Here is a 24,176-nt window from a genome sequence, read left to right as displayed (position 1 = left end):
GCTACAGTTGCTAAAAGCAGTCTCGCACAAAATCGCTTTCATGGGGCTTGCACTTTATACTTAAAACATGCGAACATATGTAGCAGAGCAGGCTATGCCTCTCAGGTTAACCTTTACCAGCTAAACTGAATAATTCACTCTTCGAAGAGACTTGTGTATGTGGACAAGCTGCATACTTGTTCCCAATGCTCCACTTGCACTTTCAGTAAATGCCACTTCATAAGACACATTGTGATGACAGAAACTTGCCAACGGTATGAATACCAGGATGTGATCGCCGTTTTATATTGAACATGAAAATGGCTGTTAATTATGCAAGAAAAACATCCAATATTTGATTTCGCTTCTGGCACTATTAGATTCATATTCAGTTCAGTCTCAAAAATTACTTATGCACCACCCGTAGTTAACTCCATCACAGCAGAACACTTAAAGAGCACATGCGCTAAATGGTGTGTGTGGAACTCCAGTAGTAGAGCAAGGAAGCAATATACTAAGAAAAAATGAAAATGGGAGCACACAGCGACCAGTCTTTATTTACAGAAAAATGCTAGTAACATGTAAATCTTGTCTTAAAAAACGTGCTCTTTATAAAGTTTGACAGACTGTGGAAGAAGCACACACACAACACACAGCGTGGCCATTTGACTAAGTCTCAACTTGTAAGCAGTATCAATGCTGTTTCATAAGGAACATATTCTTTTAATATTGAAAAGATAAAAGAATACAGGGTAAAAACACCAATGCCATGCTCCACCAGGTTCAAGATTTGACCTGCACGCTCAAAACATGTATAGTAAGCTTTCTGCAAACCAGGCAAGCACATTTTGCTTCAGTCAAAGAAGAACAAGCCACTAAAGATTGCCTTTGCATTCTTAATTTCGGACAATATATGCACTAAAATGCTCTGCTTGCACAGTGAAGGAAGCACTGCAAAGCATGGGCATGACTGTAGCTGTGGTACCTCAAAGATGGTACAGGAAAGCCACACTAGCTGTTACAAGCTTTCACAAATACAGTAACACAAGATGGATGCTACTGCATTAAGTTGTTGGTGATGTGGCATCCATTTGGAGTATGTGTGCAGAACACCCTGTTTAACCTGAAGTGGCCAATGAAGCAGCAGGGTGCGTGCTACAGTGCAGTACAAATGAACATAAAAATTCCTCTAGCCACTTGTTAAATTGATTGTATATACTGTGCCAATCTAAGGAAGCACTCAATTCACATCAGCAATACTGCGGCTGGCAACATTGCTGCCAAGCAACTGAGAAAGGCTTGTCCAGACTAACGAATAATCAGTAAAAATACGACAAAAAAATGAAACTGTATGCAGGCACTTCTTTCCATCACTTACACTTGTATTTCATTTGAACATATTGTAGCATTTGTCAGCATGATCACAACAGATGAGTATGCACACAACAACGAAGGAGTGCACTCAACAAAGAGTGAGAAAAACTCAAACACAGCACTCCCGATGCTCACTGGCAAGCGTGTAATGAACCCTGTGACAAATAGAAGACCAAGCATGTCATGCTTATCTAGAAACTGCACTGGTTAAGATATCTTCTGACTCAAACTCTGCTTCCATGCAGATTGAGGCTTTCAACACATCACTTCACAATGTACAAAAAGAAATAAAAAATATAAACACAACCAGATTGCAAGATACACAAGACTGCACACAACACTGAATGACAATCTTTGCAAAAAATATACAGCTCTATAAGTGTATATACAATAAAGTGCCACAGCTCTCGTGTGATCTCACCAGCAGTCTAGAAGAAATTTTGTCTTATAGTATTTGTAATAAAACCTTCCTTCAATGTGAAATAAGTTAACAGTGTATATTCAGCAGCTTCTAGTATATTATGAACAAAATGCCTTTACAAAACAAGGAAATCAAAATGGTAAGGCATAATATATCTCTTGTATATACACTGTAGGTTAGAAAGCTAAAACTGCAAAATGGGGATTGCAGATGTCTCACATTGTATATTGCTGTCAATTTCTTCACGTTTATTGTTAAAATATAGACCGCTATATGCTTTGTCGCTCCCCATTAAGTAACATACAAAAATACTCTGGCCACACTTGCAAATTGAAGAGAGCGCTGCATTTCAGACAGCTCCTCAGCAGGTTCTAGGGGCTTATGATAAATTGTTCAAGGCTGCATTCACGACTTCTCGGATATTCCTTAGAATCATCAATCATCCTTATATAGAATACACTGTCTTTTCCATTTGCAACAAATGCTAAAATGAAAAGTCAACTGCATCTCCATGTTGTGCAATATGTCTGAAAGATCACAGGTAAATAAAAAAAAATTATGAACAGCCTGTCCCCAAAGGGAACTTATATATTCTGACACAAATACAACATAGTTAAATAAGAAGGGGCATAACCACAGATACGTATATATTAAGAAAGAAACAGCAAAGAAATGAAAAGGAGGATGTAGAAGAAGAAAGATGAAGTATCAGACATGTGACAACTTGCAAATAAAAAAAGAAAAATCACATTTGGTGGTCATCGTCACATGCTCATAAGAGGCTGCAATATTTATAGGTATGTTACGGGGGCCAGGCGAGACACACATGAGCAAATCTCCTCACATCACAGCAAAGGGGGGGGGGGGGGAGAAGAAAAAAAGAAAGCACATTTCTAGCGGCACGGCAGGAAACAGCAGAGTTGGCAGCAGATGCACCTCTCAAGGTCTCCTTTGTCCATCCATAATGAAAAGGTTTAACATGCATTCTAATAATTCCACATTTCTCACATAATTCAAACAGAACACATAAAAACTTCACATGTATATTCCACATTCTTTTCCCATGAACAATTATGTAGAAGACGTAGAATTATTGGAATGCATGTACATTTTTCGGTACAGCTGTTGATCACATATCCCGAACATCTTGCTAGGCACCGTTGGCACTGGGGAGACCACGCTTTCAACGTGAACACACATCTGAAGTGGCATCTCTCCGATTTTAGGCCAGCATGAAATTTTCTCAAGGACCTCAGAAAAGGCCGGCCTGTTTCTTGTGCTTGTTCTGCATCCAGTTTGGAAGCCCGTAGAACTTGGCCTTCGTGCACTCAAACACTGCCTGAAAGGTGTGTAAGGCAAACAAGTAGAACACAGTCAGCTAATGATTTGGCTAAAGAAAAACACTCGTTCAGCACAGTCAATTGCCTGCTTGTACGCATCAGGGTGTCTTATATGTTGGCACTTTCAAGTTCTGATATTTTGTTTTCCTTCAGGTTTTCCCTGATGATGAAGCAACATTTACTGGGCCCGAAATACATCGGAAATTCCTCGGAAATCGGAACATTCCTCGGCAGTCTACGAGACTAACCCCCGTATTCAGAAATGCAACTTAAGTTGAAGCCCATGCTTGACTTGATCTAAGTGACGCCTATCATGAACGCGCCGAAGGAAACGCAGGGAGCGTCTTTAGGCACGTTAACGCCAGGCGTCATCTAAATCAAGTCAAGCATGGGCTTCGACTTAAGTTGCATTTCTGAATACGGGGGTAAGTGTAGGTGCAAGAAAATGGTGGTTTATAACTTCGCAAGTTACTATGCCAGCCAATAATTTTAAACTACTTCCAGTAAACTGCAGGTCAGGTAGGATGCACTACAGTCAACTTCCATTAAATAGACCATGACGGGGCCAACAAAACAGATCAAATTACCTAACAGGCGAAATTTAAAAAAAAGATGACATAACATACTGCCGATTCATTTGGCAGTATTTGTACCCGAGTTCAACATGTCCCCCGAATCAAACACGTGGGCACTTTCTTTCAGTCCAAAGTAGAAAACTAACGTAGAAATGACCTTAAAGCTCCTAAACGAATTATACATCTAAAGCACACCCAATTTTTTAGCAAGAAAAATGGGTCAGGCTATAACAAGGGTTGCACAATGGCAACTCAAGCCGGCTTCGCCGCAGTGCACATGTGTTATGCGGTAAAACACGACCACTGTGAAGGTAGTTTTGGTTTCGCATCCGATTGAACTGTGCAGGCAATTTCCGACCCACTTTTCACAGGGGAAAAAAAAAGAAGGCGCACTTTATAATCTAGCAAATACCGTAATCAGACATTGTGAGCTACGCTTCCTGGTCGAAGATCTTTCTAGTACTAGTTAAAAAATAGTTTTTGACGGGAAATTTATGAGTGTTCAATGCATTCACTGTCCCCTAAACTCTGCCGACAGACACTGCCACTAAAGGGGTCGCTGTTGGAATCACCATAACGGTTGTCGCATGTGTTCCGACTGGTTAAGTTTCAATTATCCAGCCAAAGACAATTTTAGGATCAAAGTAATGAAAGTTTGGGCCCCATAGGAATGCATGCACACCGGTAAGTATCGAATTACCAGAAAAGTTTAATGAACTGGAGTCGAATTAACAGAAATCTCAAAGCACCAAAACCAATGAAAGCATTATTTGTGGTTTGCATAGGTTCAGTTGAAAGCTTTGCTTCTTGCTGGTCATTGGAGGAACCAATTTCTCCGATTTTCCAGAACTGACAAATTCCCTGAATATTCCAGGTTTTTCCTGACGGTAGACACCCTGTGCATGCACTATATGGCACTAGTACAAGCAACATGACATTTATATAAGCGAAAGTAAAGTCACAATATTGTACATATATGGCAGCATACAAGACTGAACAAGCACCATTCCACAGCACCTACAGCAAGATGAAACATTATTTGTAATTTACTGACACTGCAGTCGTGAAATCGCTTGCAGAGAAATGTGCGATGTGATCTTGCATAGTGAAACAATTTTTGGGCCAAATTCAGGAATCATGAAATTGCGCTCCTACCAAGAGAAGCACCTTCCTTATCACCAAATTATATTTTTAATATGTAGCATGTGCTTGTAGAACAACCTGCCCAATTGCAGCAGAATCTCAATGATAGGATTCTCTCGGTATGGTCTAAGAATTCATATCACCTGAAATTCGCCTCACCCAAAAACGTGAAACAGCCAGAAAAATTTTTTCTGCAATCGAAACGACTTTATCTCATGGCGAAATACAGTTGAACTTCGCAATAACGAAATCGGCAGAGAACGCAAATAAATTCGCTTTAGCGAGAATTTCGTTGTTGCGAAAAGAGACAGCACAAAGAGGTATTGCATCGCAGAACGATACTTTACTGTCAAAATTCCGTTAGCCTACTTTAGCAAGCTTTGCTCGAGGATATAGAACCGCATTACCGACAGTACAAAGCGCACCGCATGCGTCGATCAGCAGTGGCAGCACTGCTATGGAGCAGTATTCTTGGTCATTCGCTTTCGGAGATACGATCACTTTTGAGAGATTTTGCGTAACTCGGCACCAGACGCAGAGCAACAGCGCATGCAGTAGCGTTTCTCCAGCGCACGCGGTCACCCGTAGGTGCTGACGCTTCCGGTGCCGAGCGCGAAAGTGGTTGTATCTCGTATACCCGAAGGCAAACGATCCAAGATTACGGCCCCTTTGCGCAAATCTACATCTGGCACCGAATTCGCACGCGGTGCCTGTCACGTGGCACAAAAACCAGCATTCCTGAAGCAAGTGATCAGTATTCCCCAGATGATTGCTCAATCACGGCCCGATGCATGGCACTCTGTGCTGCTACCACCATCTCAAGTGTCAAACAATTCAATCCCTGCCGACAATTCAGTCCTGCCAACGTGGATTTGATTGTCTTTGTTTCTTTCCTGCATTTTTATCACCAAGGCACACATTACGCAATACACTGCCACGATCGGCGATCGTTGTTCGAAATACGCATTCAGTTTGCGTTCAGTTTTGCCTCACGCAATTTGGCCTAGGCTGCACCGAGTTTTCAGCCTTGGGGAATGCCAACTGAACGCACGTTTTGAACAATGATTTCCGATCTCGCCTAGTAGACGTGCAAAAACCGTCATCCCATGTTGGTAGCAACATGCGCGTCGCTTCAAATGGGCGATCAATAAACAAGATGGCGGCTATGACGTGTTTGCAACACAAGCGATCGCTTCCAACGCTTGGTTGTTTTTGTAAACAAAAATGGCAGCGCCCACAGAAGTGCAATGTGGTGGTATTCTACACAAATTTAGTGCAAAGCAATTGCGTTTGAGCACATATTGGAGCCTGCCGAGTAGGTAATATGCGGGTTTACATTCTGGCAAATTTCGTTCATGGGGGATTGTAGTACAGTGACATTTCGTTGCTCAGAGGTACGAAATGCATTGAATCCTATGGGCATTTGCAAGGGATACAAAAATATTTCGTTGTGATAATTCCGTTGTTGCGAGATTTCGTTATAGTGGGTTTCGACTGTATTTGGAAGCATGCAGCAGAATTTCAGGAAATTGTATGTGTTTATTGTGTTGACCTCGAAATTTGGGAAGAAAAATTGGGGTTAGGGAGGTGCTACTGCATTACTGATCACGCGAGCCCGGCTTTTCGTTAACGCTGCGCTGCCATCTTATCGGCATAAGCATGAGATAGGAGGTTCAGATAGCTGCAGTGCTGTATTTCTCGCTGAAGAAATATAAGCAACTAAAGCGAGTGAAAAAAAGGAACTAGTGTCACGACTCGTTATTGCAGTTACGTGGCACAAAAGGAGCACTCCTATTGCTTGACGCGAATTTGAATCGCTGGTGCAGTTGTGTCACGCACATTTTGGCAGCGGCGAGCTGCACATTTCGCTTGTTCAGAGGCTTCTGACATTAGAAGATCTGAATGGCTATTCCGTGTTTATTACACTGGTGCGTCCTAGCTACTGCCTGAATCGTGTCCCTGGCAAGACTGGATCGTGTGCGATTGCCGGCTCCTGATAAAGTTGCAAGGTGCTTGAATATGGTCAACAAGTAGCATCATACTGCACAAAGCTAAAGCATTTTTCCTTTTTTGAAAGGGAGGGGAGTCAAAGTGGAGTGACGTACCATATTTTAGTGCGTATAACCCGCTCCAAAAATTAAATAATTTAACAGTAAAGTTGGAGTGCCAGTTATATGTGAATTTTTTGCCTTGAGGTGTGGCTTCACGGCAGTGCAGCGTGCGCCATTGGGAAGCCACATTTAAAGTGCCCTTAAAGAAATCTGAGCTCCAAAATTAGTTACTAGTGGCTGATGTGTACTAGTCTGCAATGAACATATATAGCAGCAAGAATTTTTTGAAATGGTGCAGTAATAGCCAAGCTACAGGAGTTTGGTGAACGAACATGCATCAGCAGCGGTTTCTCGCTTTCCTTCGCTACCCTCTTCACTCGCGGTGTCTCCTACTTGCCGCATATGCTCACCAACTCTATGCAGTACAGTAAAACCTATGGGCTGCGTCAGCACACAAGAAAGACTCCTCCACTGTCCACCCCTAATCGCCCTCCACATGAAGCTGACTGAATGGAAACTTCGCAGAAGGTTCGGTGGTGCACAATAGGCGAGCCCCACTCAATCTTCAGAACGCACAATGGCTCTCGTCATGTTGGTGCTGTCCTCCCTCGAAGACTGACCAATTATATGGTAAATATTAGTACAGAAGGAGGTCCCAGAGTTTAAACTGGCGAGGGGCCTCCTGTGCTAAGTACGAAAAATAATGAAACACATACAGGCAGTGGTGTTGCAGATCAGTGAAACAGTATAGCAAAGATAAATTAAATGAGAATATATAACTTCATTAGAACATCGTTATACAGAGAAATATACATAAAACGAATTAAGTTTACATTACAAATTGACAGCTTTTACCCTGCCGATGCTGCCTGGAGCACTCTGTTGATATCACCACATGTGAAGGAGGCCCCAATAAGGACAGGAAAGAAGCAAGAAATTGTTTTTTGAATTTCTGGCGCTGCCACATTTGCCAAAGAAGATGGTCACTGCATTCTCTACATGATATGCGCATATGTTGGAAATGTGTAAAAAAGTGTCGAGAAGTTGTTTAGGGGCCCTTTAAGGCATGGTTCTCTGCCATTCAAAGTTTCGTTACCTCTTAAGGGACCCCAACCTCTCTCCACCCCAGTGTGCTGAAGCTCCTCTCTCCTTCATGGTTGTGTATTCTCGTCCTCTTTAACATTTTGCATTTAGTAGTTAGTGAATATAGCATGCAGCACTGGCAAATGGATTCTGATAACGACGAGCTGAGGTCAACAGCAGCCCAAGCACAGCAGAAGCTAAAGATAAAGCCATGTTCACACTACGGAGAAAATCGCAATTGAAGCTTCTTGCAGATTGCATTTCATGGGATCATACGTCACCCATGACCATGGCGCTCCCTCGGTCTGTGCAAAGTGCTTCACGATAAGCCAGAGAGCCTTAAGCACCGCTAAGATTTTCAGCTTGGTCATACCTACTCTGTCGCCGTTTTCCATACGAGGGGTTGCTCCGACTGCGCTGTCATGCTCAGGCATGTGATTGCTAGTGTGAAGTGATCAGATCCATGCCACATGTCGCACGACTGATTCGTCCGCATTCACATCCGTCGTGTGAATCCAGCTTTATCAGCATCGCTGAAGAAGGAGGAACAGAGCCACTGGCCGAAGATATGACGTGGATGAATCGTGCATCTACAAATGGAGACTACTTTTGCAAAGATTTGAGCGTTGTTGCATGTAGTTATTTCCGTGGGTTACGCAACTGGATTTGTTCTTCGGCCTCTAGGTTACACGGAGAAAAATACAGTAGGTTGCCCTGACAACAGGAATGGGACCAGCACCTAAGCGCAGCCAGACTGTCGGCCTGACAGCAGGAACTGTCTGGCGCTACCGGTGCCTCTTCGCTGGCTCCTCCATTACTCATACTGCAATATATGTTGCATATATACCGAATGGTTCGAACCGCACAAGAAGCAGTTCTAATCATTCAAAATTTAGCTGGTTCAAATCTAATGAACTTGGGTCGGGACTTGAGAAATTCATATAATCCCGTATCGGAATGAGTTCTAAAAAATTCGTATCAGGCATGATCGTACCACCAAGATTCCACTGGATTTACCACCAATTCAGCTGCAACACACTATTATAAAAAATGCCCATCACTCATTCTTGTCAATCCCACTGAGACATCATGAAAACACATTGTCCTAGATAAACAGTATCGGTGAGCAAACCTCAAAGTCCTCGTCTGTGAGGTAAGACTCGAGCCTCTTTGGGTCAACACCTTCAGGCAGGGGGACACACTTCAGCTCCTCGAGTGTGTAGTGGGTCTTGGTGAGCTGGGCAAGTGTCTCCTGGACTGAAAGCCTGTCACCATGAGTTCTATCTTCCTGCAGAAATAAAAGTATTTGACCGAAAGTAAGCAATGCTGAGCAGCACAAGAATGAAAAAATTGGAGCAAGTTCAACCAATTAAGCAAGAAATACAGCTGGTTGCGAAATTTTCAAGAAATTATAGCTATGAAAAAAAATTGCCACCGATGCAATGTTTAAGAGCACCTGCAGCAATGCTGCAGTGCAGATCAGGTTTTCTCCATGCTTCACTGCTGTTCACAAAGCCCATCTCCCGAGCTGCAAATACTACTTCCGGGTAGACACACATGATTTGCCATGTCTAGTGGCCCTAGGCTTCAAGTTGATTCACTCGGCCTCATACTACCACTCACTGAGCTCCTGTTTATCTGCTAATCTGGTTAGCTCAGATGGTGAGGCAACAGCTCCAGTAGGTGGTTTTGGCTCTAGGTTCAATTCCCAGACTAAAATGAATTTCTTTTGAACTGCAAAGCTTCCCGAGATACCCACATGGGTTTCCTTAATAACTCCTTGTTAATCTTGGTTTAAAGACAATTTTACCCTTTCACTTCTGGATAGAGTTGGCCACATTTCCACTTCGTGCATACTCTGCTCACCGAATTGTCCAGTGGAAGGAAACAGCTTAGCCACGCAAGTGGTCCAACAGATATCTCGCAATATGAGCGCACTTGCATTGTGCGTGAGTAGAACTTTAAACTCCCAATAATCTGTTGGTACAGCTCGTGCGGCTCGTATACTTACTCTTATGTTGATCGTCGCAATGTCATCCCTGTCCTGCCACTCTGGAAAGAGGCAGGTGAACTCCACAGGCTCCAAGCCTGCAAACACCAGGTACACCTTTGGGGGGTCACTGGGATTTGTTTCTGGAAAAATAAGAAAAAAAAATCGAAAAGGAGGTTATTTAGTTATACATAAACTGTGCAAATGCCAGTATCATACGTGGCTGTAGACCTACAAACACTGAAATAGCAAATTTTATTTGCTATACACATTACTTAATATATTTCCGATTACACAAGAGTTGTTTCAAGTTAAGTAAGCTCAAATATACTATTGGCAACAGAAGCTTACAGCCCGCTATTGAGACAACAAAAATTAAATATGGCTGTAGTCGCGCAGCACAGAATTGGGAGGTGCATCCTTTAGAACACTCAAAGTACAGGCCACACCACTCAGTTTAAAACTACATTGTTGGTTGCAACTATATACACCAGGTGTTTCTGCGACGACATTAAGCAGTGTTTAAACATCGCCTGTGGCAGATAGCACAATTCAAGTCCTTGAGTTGGTCTACCCATAGAGGCGGACATTACTTAAACAAGAAATCGAAATGCGCTATCAACTAATTTACAAAATTCATTAATATTGTTTTCAGGAAATTACCTTATGGCTTACATTTTGCAATGTACGAATTGCAGCCAGTGAGACTGCAAGGCATATCCAGTGGAAAAAATTGTGTAGATGACACCATTTGAAATATGTGCAAACTTGAAGTAAAAATGCACTGTCGTTACACTTTTCCGTTCTTAACAAAATGCCATTTCACGGATTGAAGTGTAAAGGTATAGATAAGTATAGAAGTGTAAAGGTATGTGTAAAGGTATGCGCTTATTCACAAGGTGCGAATTATTGTCTTCAAGCTGACGTCATCGTGAGAATTCATTCTAAGTGGATCCACCTTGCGAACTCCCCAGCTACAATTTGTAAATTGCAACATGTGTCGTAAGGTCATTAGTTAAAAAAATTACAGCCAAAGCCATCTATAACGGTACCGATTTTAACAATGGTATATCGGATATAATAACGAGAAACTGACCAACTTTTGTACGCGTTCCATGGTAAAATAAGCCACTTACTATAATGCTCTCATGCGGCATTCATTAAAATCCAAAATGAAAAAATGCAAGTCACTACGCCACACCTGCACTCAGCATGGCACGCCTTCGACCAATTTCCTCAAAACAGAAAAAAATAACAGAAAAGAAAAAAGAAAGTAAGTTGTAAACACGAGAGATTGGAGGTTCAGATAGCTGCAGTGCTGTATTTCTCCATGTAGAAATAAAAGCAACAAAAGCGAGCGCAAGAAAGAAAAATTAAGTGTTACGATCTGTTACTGCAGTCATATGATGGACACAGAGCACTCCTATTGGCTGATACGAATTTGAATGACTGGTACTTTGCTAACATTTTTGCAAGCAGCAAGCTGCACACTTCGCATATTCAGTGGCAGACCATTTCAAGATCTGCCCAGCTATCTCAAGTTCCTTTTGTTGCTTCGTCCCAGCCACAACCTGACGCGATAAGGACATGGTTTGAGCAAGATAAGGGATTCTTTACTTTTCTTTGAGACAGCGCACCTGTCCAAGCTGACGGGTGCAAAGGTAGAAAAGTGTCGAATCGTTATCGAGCACCGAAGGTGACTGAGGGGATAGAATAGAGAGATAAGACTGCTCAAAGAAGTGAATGCCTCTGATCTTGCTAACACGGCAAGACTGGGCGGTGTGACTGCCAGCTCTCAATGAAGTTATAAGGTGCAAAGTTAATTGATAACGCACACAGCTTTCTTTCTTTCTTTCTTTCCGTTTTTTTGCCAGCCTGAAAGCAGCGGTGTCTGGCCCTGCTGGCACCTCCAAACCGTCTCCAACGAGGATCACACAGCAGCTAGATTGTTTGTATCATCAGCCGCAGTGCGAAGAGTGGATCAGAACATTATAAATTAAGCACGTGTAAGCTAACGGACTTGGGACAAGAATTATGAAAAATTCTTATTCCATAATTCGCACCAGGCGGGACTGTATCACCGAGATTCTACTACAGTTTACTCTCGTTACAACAGACCCTGATGCTCTGACAAAAAATGTCCGTTTTATTCTGAAGTTCATAATGTTCGAAACGCCTCGCTTCTGAAACTTTGGTCGCAATGTGCAACAACATTATTGCGAAGAGTGAGTGACGAACATCCCAAGTAAAAGACAAACAAAAGTCCTGAAAGGCCAAGCATCGATTGCAATAGCAAATTAAGCAAGATAAGCATGGCAGCAGCAGTGAGCTAATTGACCTTCATGCTGTCTCTTGTTTCAACGTGAACTAAATGTCAAAAGCACAGTGCGTACGACGCTATCGGCACTGGGTGCAATTTGTTCACATCGCAGATCGCTTTCAAGCAATAGCGCCTGCACGGGCATGCACTTAGTCCACATCACAGATCGCTTTAAAAATACTTTACTTGCGCAAGCAAGCTATAAGCAGCAGCAGCCGGAGTAGAACCCCCCTCTCTCTCGCCTCACACCCCCTGTGCCTTGCATGCGAAAGAAAATGGCGTGTTTCCACCCTCCCTTTCTCCCTTGAGCAATAGTGAGCCATGGTTGTCGGCTGACCCTCACAAGTCAGTTGTCAGTCCGTGTCAACATGGACAAAGTACGTTTTATAAGCCCGCTTTTCAAAAAAATTTTTGCCAATTAAAAAAAATTCATTAGGTGTTGTTACGTGCTAAAACCATGATCTGATTATGAGGCATGCCATAATGAGGCACTCTGGAAATTTTGACCACCTGGGGTTCTTTAACGTGCACATAAATTTAAGTACACGGGTGTTTTCGCATTTTGCCTGCCGCTAATTTCGTCCGCTTTAGCTGATAGTCTGTTGTAGCACGGTCCATTAAAAGTGAACTTCGTTGCATTAATGAAATAGGTAGAACAAGCTAACGCTGAAATATGGTCCGTTATAACCGAAAGTGTTGTATGGGGGTCCATTGTAACAAGCGCAGACTATTTCGTTGTTCATTATACCTATCTGGAGTAGCATGCTAGGCACTCCACCAGTTAAACCTATCCGGAATTCATTAAGAGCCTCTCTCTAACCACCCTGCTTCAATACAGTTCAATATGAAACTACAATACCAAATTTCAGATGTACGTACATCTAGACATCTAGTGCATGCCTAGCCCTTATCTGAGCGACCTTTATTGATAAGGGATAAGGGTTGATGTGCTAGATTTTTGTAATGGTGATTATTTAAATAGACATATAGAGTTGCACTATGATGTTGGCAGGCCTAGTTTTACAGTGGGTGCACTGAAGTTTTGGCTAACTACTTGTTATTTGTTCTACTGTACACACAGAAAAATGAAAGAAATGTACCTTGGGAGTAGTGTAGGGCTGTTTCCATGGCCAGGCGACGTGTTGTGTTCCACCGCACCTTTTCTGAACTGTTTGGAATGCGAGGTAGGCCTGTTTCAGAGTCGTTGGCTGGCCACCATCCTTGCCAAATGTACATCTCATGACGGTTGTCAAGGAAGAACACAGCTGCAAGGAAGAAAACCAACTATTTACTAGTGCAGATGTACCTATTTAAAACTTAAACAATGCATTACAATGAATAACATTTTCTCTTGAATCCTTATTCTGCAGCACAAACCATTCAATATGAAACAGAACAACCATGACATGACAAAGTAGGCTAATGCAAGAGACAAATCTTTTTCAGTTATGTATCAAAGCGTTCATAAATTGTATGCGTTTAAATTGTACCTGGCTGAATAGTGAACGTCGCAAGTAAAGCCAAACCCACTGCAGGAAGAATACATGAGGAAAAAAGTGGTTGGTTAATTTTTTGGTTAATTCGAAACCGTACGGCTGGCACCCACACATTTCTATGGGCCCAAATTGATTCTTTTGATCCCGAAATTGGCTTTTGCCAACTTCACTGGTTAGCATGCACGTGCCTGACCCCAAGGTGACCCCAATAGCGGCAGCGTCCTTCTTGGAAACGCTTAGGGAATGGTGAATGTGTCCACTTCCCTCTAAATATACAATTTTCTGCCTGCCCGAGCAATACTTTCTAGTGAAAATGGTAGCTCACTATGAATGCTCACATATTTACTTATTTTACTGTTTTTGTGTTGTTTCTTCAGGAAAATTGGTCCATAAGTTGGATGCACAGTGATATCAGATATGAAACCAAAACCAGATTCACAGCCTTCGCAACAGCTTATCGCTACAGCAAGCCTAGACAGCGCCATCGCCACTGCATTCACAAGATGGCAACAGAACAATTTCTCACATAGCAAGATTACAACAATGCAGTGCTTTCAGTATAATCATGAAAGCTAATTCAAGAGGTATGCTATTTTACATGCTAAGCTAGCGGCAACAAGTTATGCCACGCATTTTGGGGTTTCTCTAGAACTGCATGCGTCGCAGGACAAACTAGCGAAACAAACTGACGAAGCGGTTAGTCAGTCGTGCGATAAATACAGAATGTCAAATGCACAATGGACTGCGCGGGAAATGACATGTTGCAGTTTACAGAAAGCAATAAAGTGTTGCCTGAGAATGATGATGATGGACATTAAGTGCAACTAAATTTCCATTTTGTGAAGGTAAAGTTCACTGGTTTCATCTCTTGCTGCCAGAATCGGGGGCACGTTACGTTTTCTTGGCATACAATCATGTGCACATTAGACTTACTTTGCTTAGAAGCTCTAATGTCATTTCTACATTAGTTTTCTACTCTGAACCCATAAAAGGTGCTTGCGCATTAGATTCAAGGGTGAGTTAGGATCCGGCAAATACTGCGAGATGAATCACCAGTGTTTCAGCGTCTATTGCTTCTTGTTCAATTTGACAAGCCCAATAATTTAATCACTTTCATTTGTCCCAAACAGGTTGAATTAACATAAGAAGTGGGCTGCAGTTTACTATCTTGACCAGATCCTTTTTTCATGGCACCTGTAACTGACTCTGGCTTATCAAATAAGTCAGCTCAGGAGGATTCATTGAGAGAGAATCAGCCTCAGCCCAAGAGCTTCTGGTGTACTTCGCAAACTCACCTGGCTGTGGAGCATTGTACAGGTCTGACTGCAAGAATGGATAGGCACAAGGCACATCAGTCTTCTGAAAGGGGCAGAACACCTCGTTCGCTTCAAAGGTGCCAGACACCAGTGTCATGTGGAATAGTCTTGGCGTGAAATCAAAATCGAGTGTGCCTGCAGAATATGAAACAAATTCTTGTTTTTGAACGCAGCAGTTCATCAACGAATTGCAACATTTCTGGAACAATGAGCACTGCCTTAATACAGCTATACAGCAGTATCATATAAACGTCACTATCAAACAAGTTCAAAGAATTTCATCAGCCTGCAACATATGGTTAACTTATGATCTTTTCAAGATGCTCAACTGAATAATGGTCTTTCAAATAGCTTAGTGGTGCTTTGCAAAGTTGATAAAAGATAACAACAATGTAATAAACTTAGTTTTCTGCCTGAAGACCCTTTTCGAGGCTTTTGATGGTTTTGTGGCATCACCTTATGTTGAGGCTTGTCAAGTGCCCAGTCTTTTTTGCTAATTGCAAGACTGTTCATACATGACACATACGGCAACTAGACGACATTTTTGGCATGTATGTTTAATGCTAGACAAACTTTTGATGAGATCCACATAAATGTGTGCAAAATGGCGTGAACTTTGAATTATGTCAATGTGCAGGTCATCTTTTAGGTTAACTACAGTCAAACCCACTTATAATGATCCCAGATACAATGATTAATTGATTATAATGCTTGCATTTCCCTGTATCTACGATTTTCCAGCTATGCCTATTATAACTGTGTCCAGATGTAACTAACATATTCAAAATCATAGTACTGTTACAAGAAACACTTCAAACTCTCACACTACACTTAGTTGTATGACTTGGACCAAGACCAATTTGGATCAACAGTCCCTCGAGCATTGCTATCTTATCATTGCTGTCAATATTGACACGGCCCAAAATGGCATGAACGCAGCCCGACAGGCCACTGCTGAGGAAAGTTGCAAAGAGGTTACTACACAGTCCCCTGTGTAGTAACCACAGTAACAGTAACAGGTAGACCACAGTTCGTCAACGCTCCCTTTATCTCCTTGCTGATACCGGTTCATGATGGCATTTTAAGTTTCCGACTTCATACTTTTATGGCCGAAATGACAGAAAACATAACTATGAGGCTCTTGGCATGCGTGTGGCTGATGTTGCAGCTGTAATGGCAAGACCTTTGCAAAATGCCGGCAAGCCGCAGTAGTTTCCACTTCCAACCAATTAGAATGCTTTGCTATGGTATGCAGAATTTATTCATGTCCCGCTGATAAGTAACATACATTAAGCTCTTGAAGGAAAAATGGTGGCTGTGCTCTTAGTATTGAAATGGCCAGATAGGCACCAACCCAGCCCTATTTTGAAGGAGCTATGACACTACATATCTTTCTTACGATGACATTTTTAACAGAAATTCGCAGTTACACGGGGGAAAGTGTACGGACAAGTCGCAGCGATCACATAATGGTCATAGTAACAATGCGCTAGATAATCCTTTCCGTGCATGGCGCAGCTGTCGGCTTGCAGGGGTCATCAAAAGAACACTCGGTGAAGTTTGATGTGAAGTATTTACACACTGCAACTTAAAATTGCATAGATCCTACAACAGGCCTACCAAAGTAATGATTTCTTTGAAGTTACCAGCAACTTCCAACGAATAGTTGCAATTGTGGCAATTGCAAACCTGCAATATTAGCAGTATCTAGTAAACACAGAAATATTAATTGATTATTGACCGAGTAATGTATTGAAGCAATATGGCAGTAGCCTGGAATTAGGTCTGCAACCCTTGTGTTCAGCAGCAGACTACCACAGTCACCAAGTTAACATGGTAGGTCTAAGCATTGAAAGAGCCACTCCAGAGTAGTCACAATGTCTTGAAAGAGCATTTGGAAAAGGTATGGTGAATGAGCTGGTGAAAAATTCTGGGGTGTTATGTGCCAAAGTCACAATATGATTATGAGGCACGCCGTAGTGGGGGACTCAGGATTAACTTCAACCACCTGGGTTTCTTTAACATGCACCCAAAGCATGGTACACATGTTTTTTGCATTTCGCCCCAATCAAAATGCGGCCACTGCAGCCAGAAATCGAACCTTAGACCTACTGCTTAGTAGCACAACGCCATATCCAATAAGCCATTGCAGCTGGAGGATGGGTTGGTGAAGTAACAAAAAGAATGTATATCAGCACATTTGTGAGATGTAAGTGTCATATTAAGGGCACACTCACTGTCTAAGAGTGAAACAAACAGGTGCTGTTTCTTCTTCTTGTCACCACCAAATGCATCCCAAAACCCTCGCTCCTCAGCACCTTCTCTCACTTCTGTTAGTTTCAGCTCCACGTCCTTTGCTATGGCCATCTCTGCTGGTGTTCTGCGACAATGTCACAACAATACCAAATGATAATCATGATAAGCAAGGCATGTGTTATTTGCACTTCTTACACTTGCAGACTGTGGAAAGGAGGTTGGTGCCAGCTACGGTGGATCCACTTATACAAAGCATGCCGGCAATCGCTCTGCCAGCAATTGCCGCTTCTCTGACTTATGTGGAGAAAAAAAGATGGTCAACTTCCATTAATTCGACTCTGACAGGACCAATGAAATTGGTCTAATTATCTGGCAGGTTGGATTAAACAAGAGGCAGAAAAAAAATTCACTGAAGATTCATTTGGCAGCATGTTTCCAGATTCTAACATGTCCATGAATCGAACATGTACCCACTCTTTTGGGTTCAAAGTAGAAAACCAACGTAAAAATGACATTGGAGCTCCTAAACAAAGCAGAAATCCAATGTGCACACCATTCTGTAGCATGCCCTTTATTCTGGTATTAATAAAAAGCAATATCACCATACTATACCTTCACAAAATGGGAATTTACTTAATGTTCATCATCATCATTCTTGGATAATTTACCGCTGTCTATAAAAGAGCACGACATGTCCTTCGTAAGGTCCATAGTTTGTTTGATATTTGGCACTTATAAAACGACATTGCAACAATCGCGAACTGGTTAACGGCCCATGTCTAGACTACATAGCTAGTTTGTCTATTCTCCAGAACGCAAAGAACATGCGATGCGACTTGTTGCTGCTATCTCAACTCTTTTGTTACTGTTAGAAATGTGCTCATTTTTGGTGCTTTTATATTTTAAAATTTTATTTCAAGACACAGTAGTCAATGTATACTACAATGCATAATATTGTAGCCTGATCACTAGTGTTTTGAATGGATGTATAACAGTAATAATCGTTAAAACAGTGAGAATTCTTATGTGAAACTAAAGAAGCACCTTAACGAACACAAATGAAAGTAATGATTTGCTTTTTAGCATAAGCACTGAGAGGAAAAAAAAAATTGGAAATGTATAAAGTATGCACCTGGTTCTTTGTTCCCAGATTTTGTAGATCAGATCATGCAAAAAAAAAAAAAAAAAAAAACTTATGAGGCCATGATATGTGGGAAAGCAGTAGCTCCGCAAATGTGAAAACAGGTAAGTTCCTATCATACAGGGAGCATTCGTTGTTACCGACTGCAGCAAGCACCTGGTTTGTTCATTACTGCGTTCTTTAGATTCGTGAAGCAATATCTATCAGGTCAGGGGGCATGCAGAAGACTCCCGAAGCTTTATTATTGCATTCGATCAGCTTTGCTGCACAAGCAAGGCAGTCAATGTACGTTCAACAGGCACTGGAGCCTCGACATGCTTTGTTCACATTACAGCACTGTACAGGAACTGAAGTGCAGCACAAAGTCGCACAGTATTGTATAAGGGCACTTGCACAAGTAGTGTTCAAAGTGCATAAAATTAAACTGCTAGTCAAGCTTCGGTTGAAGGTCGGTCTGAAATTGACTGTGTGCTCTTGTGCGAGTGAAAACCCCACAAGATGGGAAGGATTGCTCGTAATAATTTTGCATATGCTGTTGAAAAACCGATGAGTACAATCAACCCACGGTGGGAAAAATAATGTTTCCCTCTATATTAGTCAAACAATTATCAAAATAACATGCACTCATGAGCATCTACTGTTGCTTAAGGCATCATTCTAACATACTATATGTAAGATCGAAAAATTGACAACCCAAGAGAAGCTTCTAGTACTTGAAAATTATATTGCTGAGTCGACCAAAGCACATTTTTGCAGCTTTTCTTTGGAACAGTGCTAGGAGCATTGGAGGCTAGTTTCAACAATCTCTGCAGTTGAACTTTTATTTTTCCAGAAGCCCCTATGCACCTTTTCTTGCTTTAAAGTAAGGGTGTGCAAATATCAAAATTTTTTAATACAAATCGAATACAATTACTTAGCTTTGAATATCGAATAATGATATGCACATGCATTTATTACCAAGTTGGGTTAATTTATTATGTCGAAACATTGCAATTGCATTGTCAATGTTAAAAAACGACACGAGTAAGCCGCTATATAAAATCATTGTGTATTTGGCTCATGCTAACTTGGAAAATTGAGTAATTCCCAATAGCTGTCCTTGCCAGCCTGTGCGTTATTTTTTTTTCTTTTTTTTTTGCAGTTTCAGTTTATTGATGCGCTTGAAGTGTTTTACAGAAAAAGTAACTTTAGGAGGTGCCATAGTCAAAGGCTGGGGAGGGACCTCCACTACCGCATCAAATGCTCCTGAACTCGGAGGTATTTGACCCTGTGCCAGTCGTCCCTCATTGCACATGCTGTCAAGCAATAAGCTCAAATTCGGAGGTGGTGCTGTAAAAAAAAAAAAAAGTGCAACCTCGCCGTTCGCAAACCTGTGCTCCTTGCTGCTGAGAGGCTGGCTTTCCCGCAAACATTAGGCGTTTAATGGCTGAGTGCGCTTTACAGGTGAAATTACGCCAGCACACGAAATTGCATAAAATTGCCCCAATATGCTAGCTATAGAAACAAATGCTAAGAACTGTGTTTTCTCCTGCACAGCCAGCAATATATTCGACTTGATTAGAACATCCGAACCCAACCGAATATTTGAACATTTTCGAATATCTATTTTTCACATTGAATATGAATACTAAAAATATAATATTCGATAATATTCGAACTTTTCGAATATTTGCATGCCCCTGCTTTAAAATACTTCTGGGGCATGTCGAAAATTGGCGTTTTCGGCAGAAGATGACATGTCTTCAATGCATTCAGTGTGCCCTACACGCTGCCAACTATTGGAGTAGCCACTGGGATCGGTCACATGCATATGATCAGCCAAGTTTGAATTATTTTATGAAGGCTCACTTCAAATCGAAATAACGAAAATTTTGTCCCACAGAAATCTACCAGCGTCGACCGTAACCTTCAGTCATGATTGAAATAACTGGAGTCAAATTAATGGAAGTCAAATTAACGGAAGTCTACTGTACCACTGAGCTACATGTGGCGTAGGCATGTCAATTAGCCCCAATGTTTTGCACAAGGCAATCGCACAGAGCAAAGGTAGGATGTCTACACTCCTCCAAGCCCAGTCTTACTACATCAAGCAATTGGTGGCTATTAACAAGTAGAGTGGAATCTCGTTGATACAAATTCTACGGGGTCACGAAAAATATTTGTGTCATTGGGAATTCGTATCACTGAAAACACTGAAAACTGGCAACCTAAATTAACAAAATTCAAAGCAACAAATTTTTAATGCGACAGCGTTAAGGGCCCCCTGTCTCAGAAAATCCGTTGTTAATCCGTTGTAGGAGTGGACCGCGGTGGAGTTGTTCGTGAGCGAAGATTTCCGTATATATTTAGGTATATGTATATGCCACGCCTTGTCATATGACATATGACATGCAGTATATGCGGGCTATATTGCCACACCATTCTATCACGAAAGTTGCGCGTACCTTGGCTTACATTCTTGACAAAGTTATTCCTCAGATTTTTTTTAGAATGACAGCCCAAAAAAAGATGTCATGAAATAAAACACCAAAAGCGCATGATTTTATGTTATATCCTCTAAGACTTAAATATTAGAAGCGCAAAACAATAACACGCTTGAAAATTATGTTGTTTTTTGGCACAGCTGTACACAACCTCCGGGACCGGCCCATGCAAGAGGCCACACTTCTACCAGAAAGCTTGCCTTCATGCCAGTGTTTCCCGATAAACATTGTGGTTACATAAGCTGCAGTTGCTGGGAAGTGCGAGAAGCAGTCTGGGAACTTTGAATGCTATTGCATTCCACTCTATAAGCCGAAGCTTAAGGATCCTCCGATTTCTCACTTAGAGAAGCAAGACGTATACCGAAAAAAAAAAAAAAATTTTATTTGAGGCAAAAGGAATCCCTGATGTCCTATTTCTTTCTTGTCAGGTCACCCAGCAGACTTCTTTCAAATCCATAAAGATGCGCGCACGTGTCATCGCTGAACTCGCCCGTGGCCATAGCATGCCTCAGGATGTCGAGAGCGTGCAGCATTTGAGCTGCCGGTAGGGGCCGCTCGTCAGTGGCCCCACCATTTTCATCGCCTTCGTTATCACTCAAATTTGCCGCCTCGGACATGGCCTCAAAGAGAATGTCCTTGACCATGCGCACACCACAAGTAGCAAGGTTGTCGTCCGCAATGATAAAAGCATGCACGAAGCACCCGGCCTCCCCCCAAGCTGGTCCTAGTCCTCAATTTCTGGGTCTTCCAGCTCAGGGGGCATCTCTGTAGGACTCCTGATGAAGCCGCACTTATTGAAGCAGTTGGCTATCATAACCGGCGTGACTCGGTCCCAAGCCATGGCTATAAAGTGAGTAGCGTCCAGCAGGCTTATTCACAAGTCGCCATCCTTATGATCAAATCAGCTTGTTTCCAGTTGCTAATTTTGCACGAAAAATGTTGTACAATTAGGGGAAAAACAGACGAGGTAACAGGTGACATTCATATTGCTTATGGGTTTAACGGTTATTGCAGGGTTTGATGATGGACGCTGTTTCGCATGATTTTATTTTTCACCTTACCTAACCCATATCTCGAGTACAGTAAAACCTCGTTAAACTGTACCCGCTTAAACACTAGTTTCGTTTTAAAAGTAGTAAAGTTAAATCCCCGACTTAGCGGCCATTGAACATAATGTGTTTTGTCTCCTCATAAACCGTACCAGCTTAGTGCGTACGTGTCGGTTAACACATAGTGTTTCCACTTTTCGTCGCGCAAACACGGCAGTGTGTTGTCTCCATCAGGCGGACCGGCAGAACAACAAGCTGCAGAGATCGGAACAACGGCCTCCAAGCGCCCTGAGCGTTTGCCCGTGAAGCCACATCAACATCAAGATCATTTCGGCGCCGTGCCAGAGCGTTGTGGCATCGTGCAAAAGAGGATTCGCGTCATGCCGAAGCTCGGATAGAAGACACTGGGTGCTCAGCATAGAAGAAAAATTAGACATCGTTCGTGCTATCGAACGTGACACAGGTGAGTCGGCGCTGGCACGTGACAGATCTGCTGTTGACTACGGTGTGTGGAATTTGTAATGCAAAGAAGTTGCTCAGCAGCGCTGCTGCGATGTCGAAGAGATGTCGGCTACGAGGTTTGACTTTTCGCCATTGTTGCCGAAGTGTGGACTAGCGACAGTTATGAGGACAACACGGAAGGCGACAGCACGGGCGATTCAGGCCCGACAGTGGCAGAACCTGCGTGTTACGTCAACCACATGAATGCAATCGTCGCGACGAGAACAGCACCCCACAATGAAAACGGCATTCCGCGACTTCTGTAGCACTACCACGCACGTGCACGGAGAATACGTAACGCCAACGAGGAATCTGCCACGCGAGTGTTTGCTGAGAAGAGGAGGCTGGCTGAAAAGCTGGCACGCAGCTTCAGTAAGTTTAAGGCCGCTGTCGTCGCTGCTAGGCCACTGCGGCATCAAGCGAAAATAACACTTTTGTCGCGTGAAGTGAATAAATACTGCACTTTCTTTTTTCCCTTTCATTTCACTCTCTCCAAGTTCCGTGTTCCGTTTTTGACAGGTAAGTGGGCGCAATCTCGCGCTATTTTGGCTAAACAGTACTACGTACCGTTTAGTACATACTTTTTCTGAGCTCCGGCCAACTCCAATTTAATGAGGTTTCATTGCATATGGTTCCAAGGATCTGCCAGCATCGCGGCGAACCATCACTCGAGCAAATAATGACACAAAAGGAAAAGTTAAATGCAACTGGCGTTTTCTCCGGCCGTAACTCGTTCCACGAGCTTACAGACCAGTTGACTATGAATTGAATCCCTTTCCTGGTCCCTGGATCAGTCTAAACAAAGTAGGTTAAACTAACCAAGCAACAGAGACGCATGTGACTGTTGCAATAGATGGTGACAAATGAACGCATCTCAATTTAATCGCGCAAGCACCAAATCGATGAGGAAACTGGCCTTCACCCCTCCAGGTATGTGCCTGACAACTACTATGTTTACTTTGTATAGCTAGCTGCCCACTAATCTGCAATTGCAATCGATTCTTCACCTTCCAGGCAAAACTGCGACTTAAAAAAAAATTTGTGTTTTTCTGAACAAACAAACATGAGAGAAACCAGTTTTTTCACACCCCTCAAAATGTCATAAAATTTTACATTGGTATTCCTTGCTTTTCTTTTACCTCCTTAGCTTGCTTCACCTTTAAAGCACGGGCTTTTCTTTGGTCGAAGGTTGGGAAACAGACCTGCCTCATCTGCGCTGAAGACATCTCGAGGCACATACCCCATGATGAATGACGGCAGTGTAGTTGAGAGTCCATTGTTCATGACTCAATCGTCAGCCTTTTTTTCTTGGCCACAGCCTTTTGTACATAAGACTATGGCTCGTTTTGAAATGGTGCAGCCAGCTGCCAGAAGCCTCGAATCCATCAATACGTAAAGTAAGTGCAATCTCGTCTGCTTTCTCTCTCAAAACCTTGCCGTCTATATTCACACTGGCCACAGTAACTTCCTTAAACCACATTAGCAGAGCTTCCTCTAGCTTAAGATGATGGGCTGCCTTCACCTCTTTCGCACTGACATTGGAAGAAAGCATATTGTTCATGATGTGCTCACGTTGTCCTACAATGGTGCTCTATGTCAACGTTGGGAGGCCTAGCTCCTTCGCCGACTGTTTTTTCTTGGGTTCCTCGTCCAACTTC

The 24,176-nt window shown here is 42.4% G+C and overlaps 1 protein-coding gene across 2 annotated transcripts in view; it reads right to left on the bottom strand.

Moving 5' to 3' along the window:
- Nucleotides 1-494: 494 nt before the first annotated feature.
- LOC126542256 (uncharacterized) overlaps nucleotides 495-24,176 on the bottom strand; it is a 178,656-nt gene continuing 154,974 nt past the window's right edge. For both annotated transcript variants that reach the window (XM_055077125.2, XM_050189242.3), the window contains exons 31-36: nucleotides 17,326-17,468; nucleotides 15,068-15,223; nucleotides 13,377-13,541; nucleotides 9,978-10,099; nucleotides 9,099-9,254; nucleotides 495-3,113 (exon numbers count right to left, since the gene is read on the bottom strand). In XM_055077125.2, coding sequence (XP_054933100.2) covers nucleotides 3,027-3,113; nucleotides 9,099-9,254; nucleotides 9,978-10,099; nucleotides 13,377-13,541; nucleotides 15,068-15,223; nucleotides 17,326-17,468 — 829 coding nt within the window. In that variant the 3' untranslated portion in view covers nucleotides 495-3,026. The remainder of the gene's footprint in view (nucleotides 3,114-9,098; nucleotides 9,255-9,977; nucleotides 10,100-13,376; nucleotides 13,542-15,067; nucleotides 15,224-17,325; nucleotides 17,469-24,176) is intronic.

This window comes from Dermacentor andersoni, chromosome 2 (genome assembly GCF_023375885.2).
Source record: "Dermacentor andersoni chromosome 2, qqDerAnde1_hic_scaffold, whole genome shotgun sequence".
Taxonomy (NCBI): Eukaryota; Metazoa; Arthropoda; class Arachnida; order Ixodida; family Ixodidae; genus Dermacentor; species Dermacentor andersoni.
Note: the sequence above shows the minus strand (reverse complement) of the source record. Positions and strands in the feature narration are given on the sequence as shown.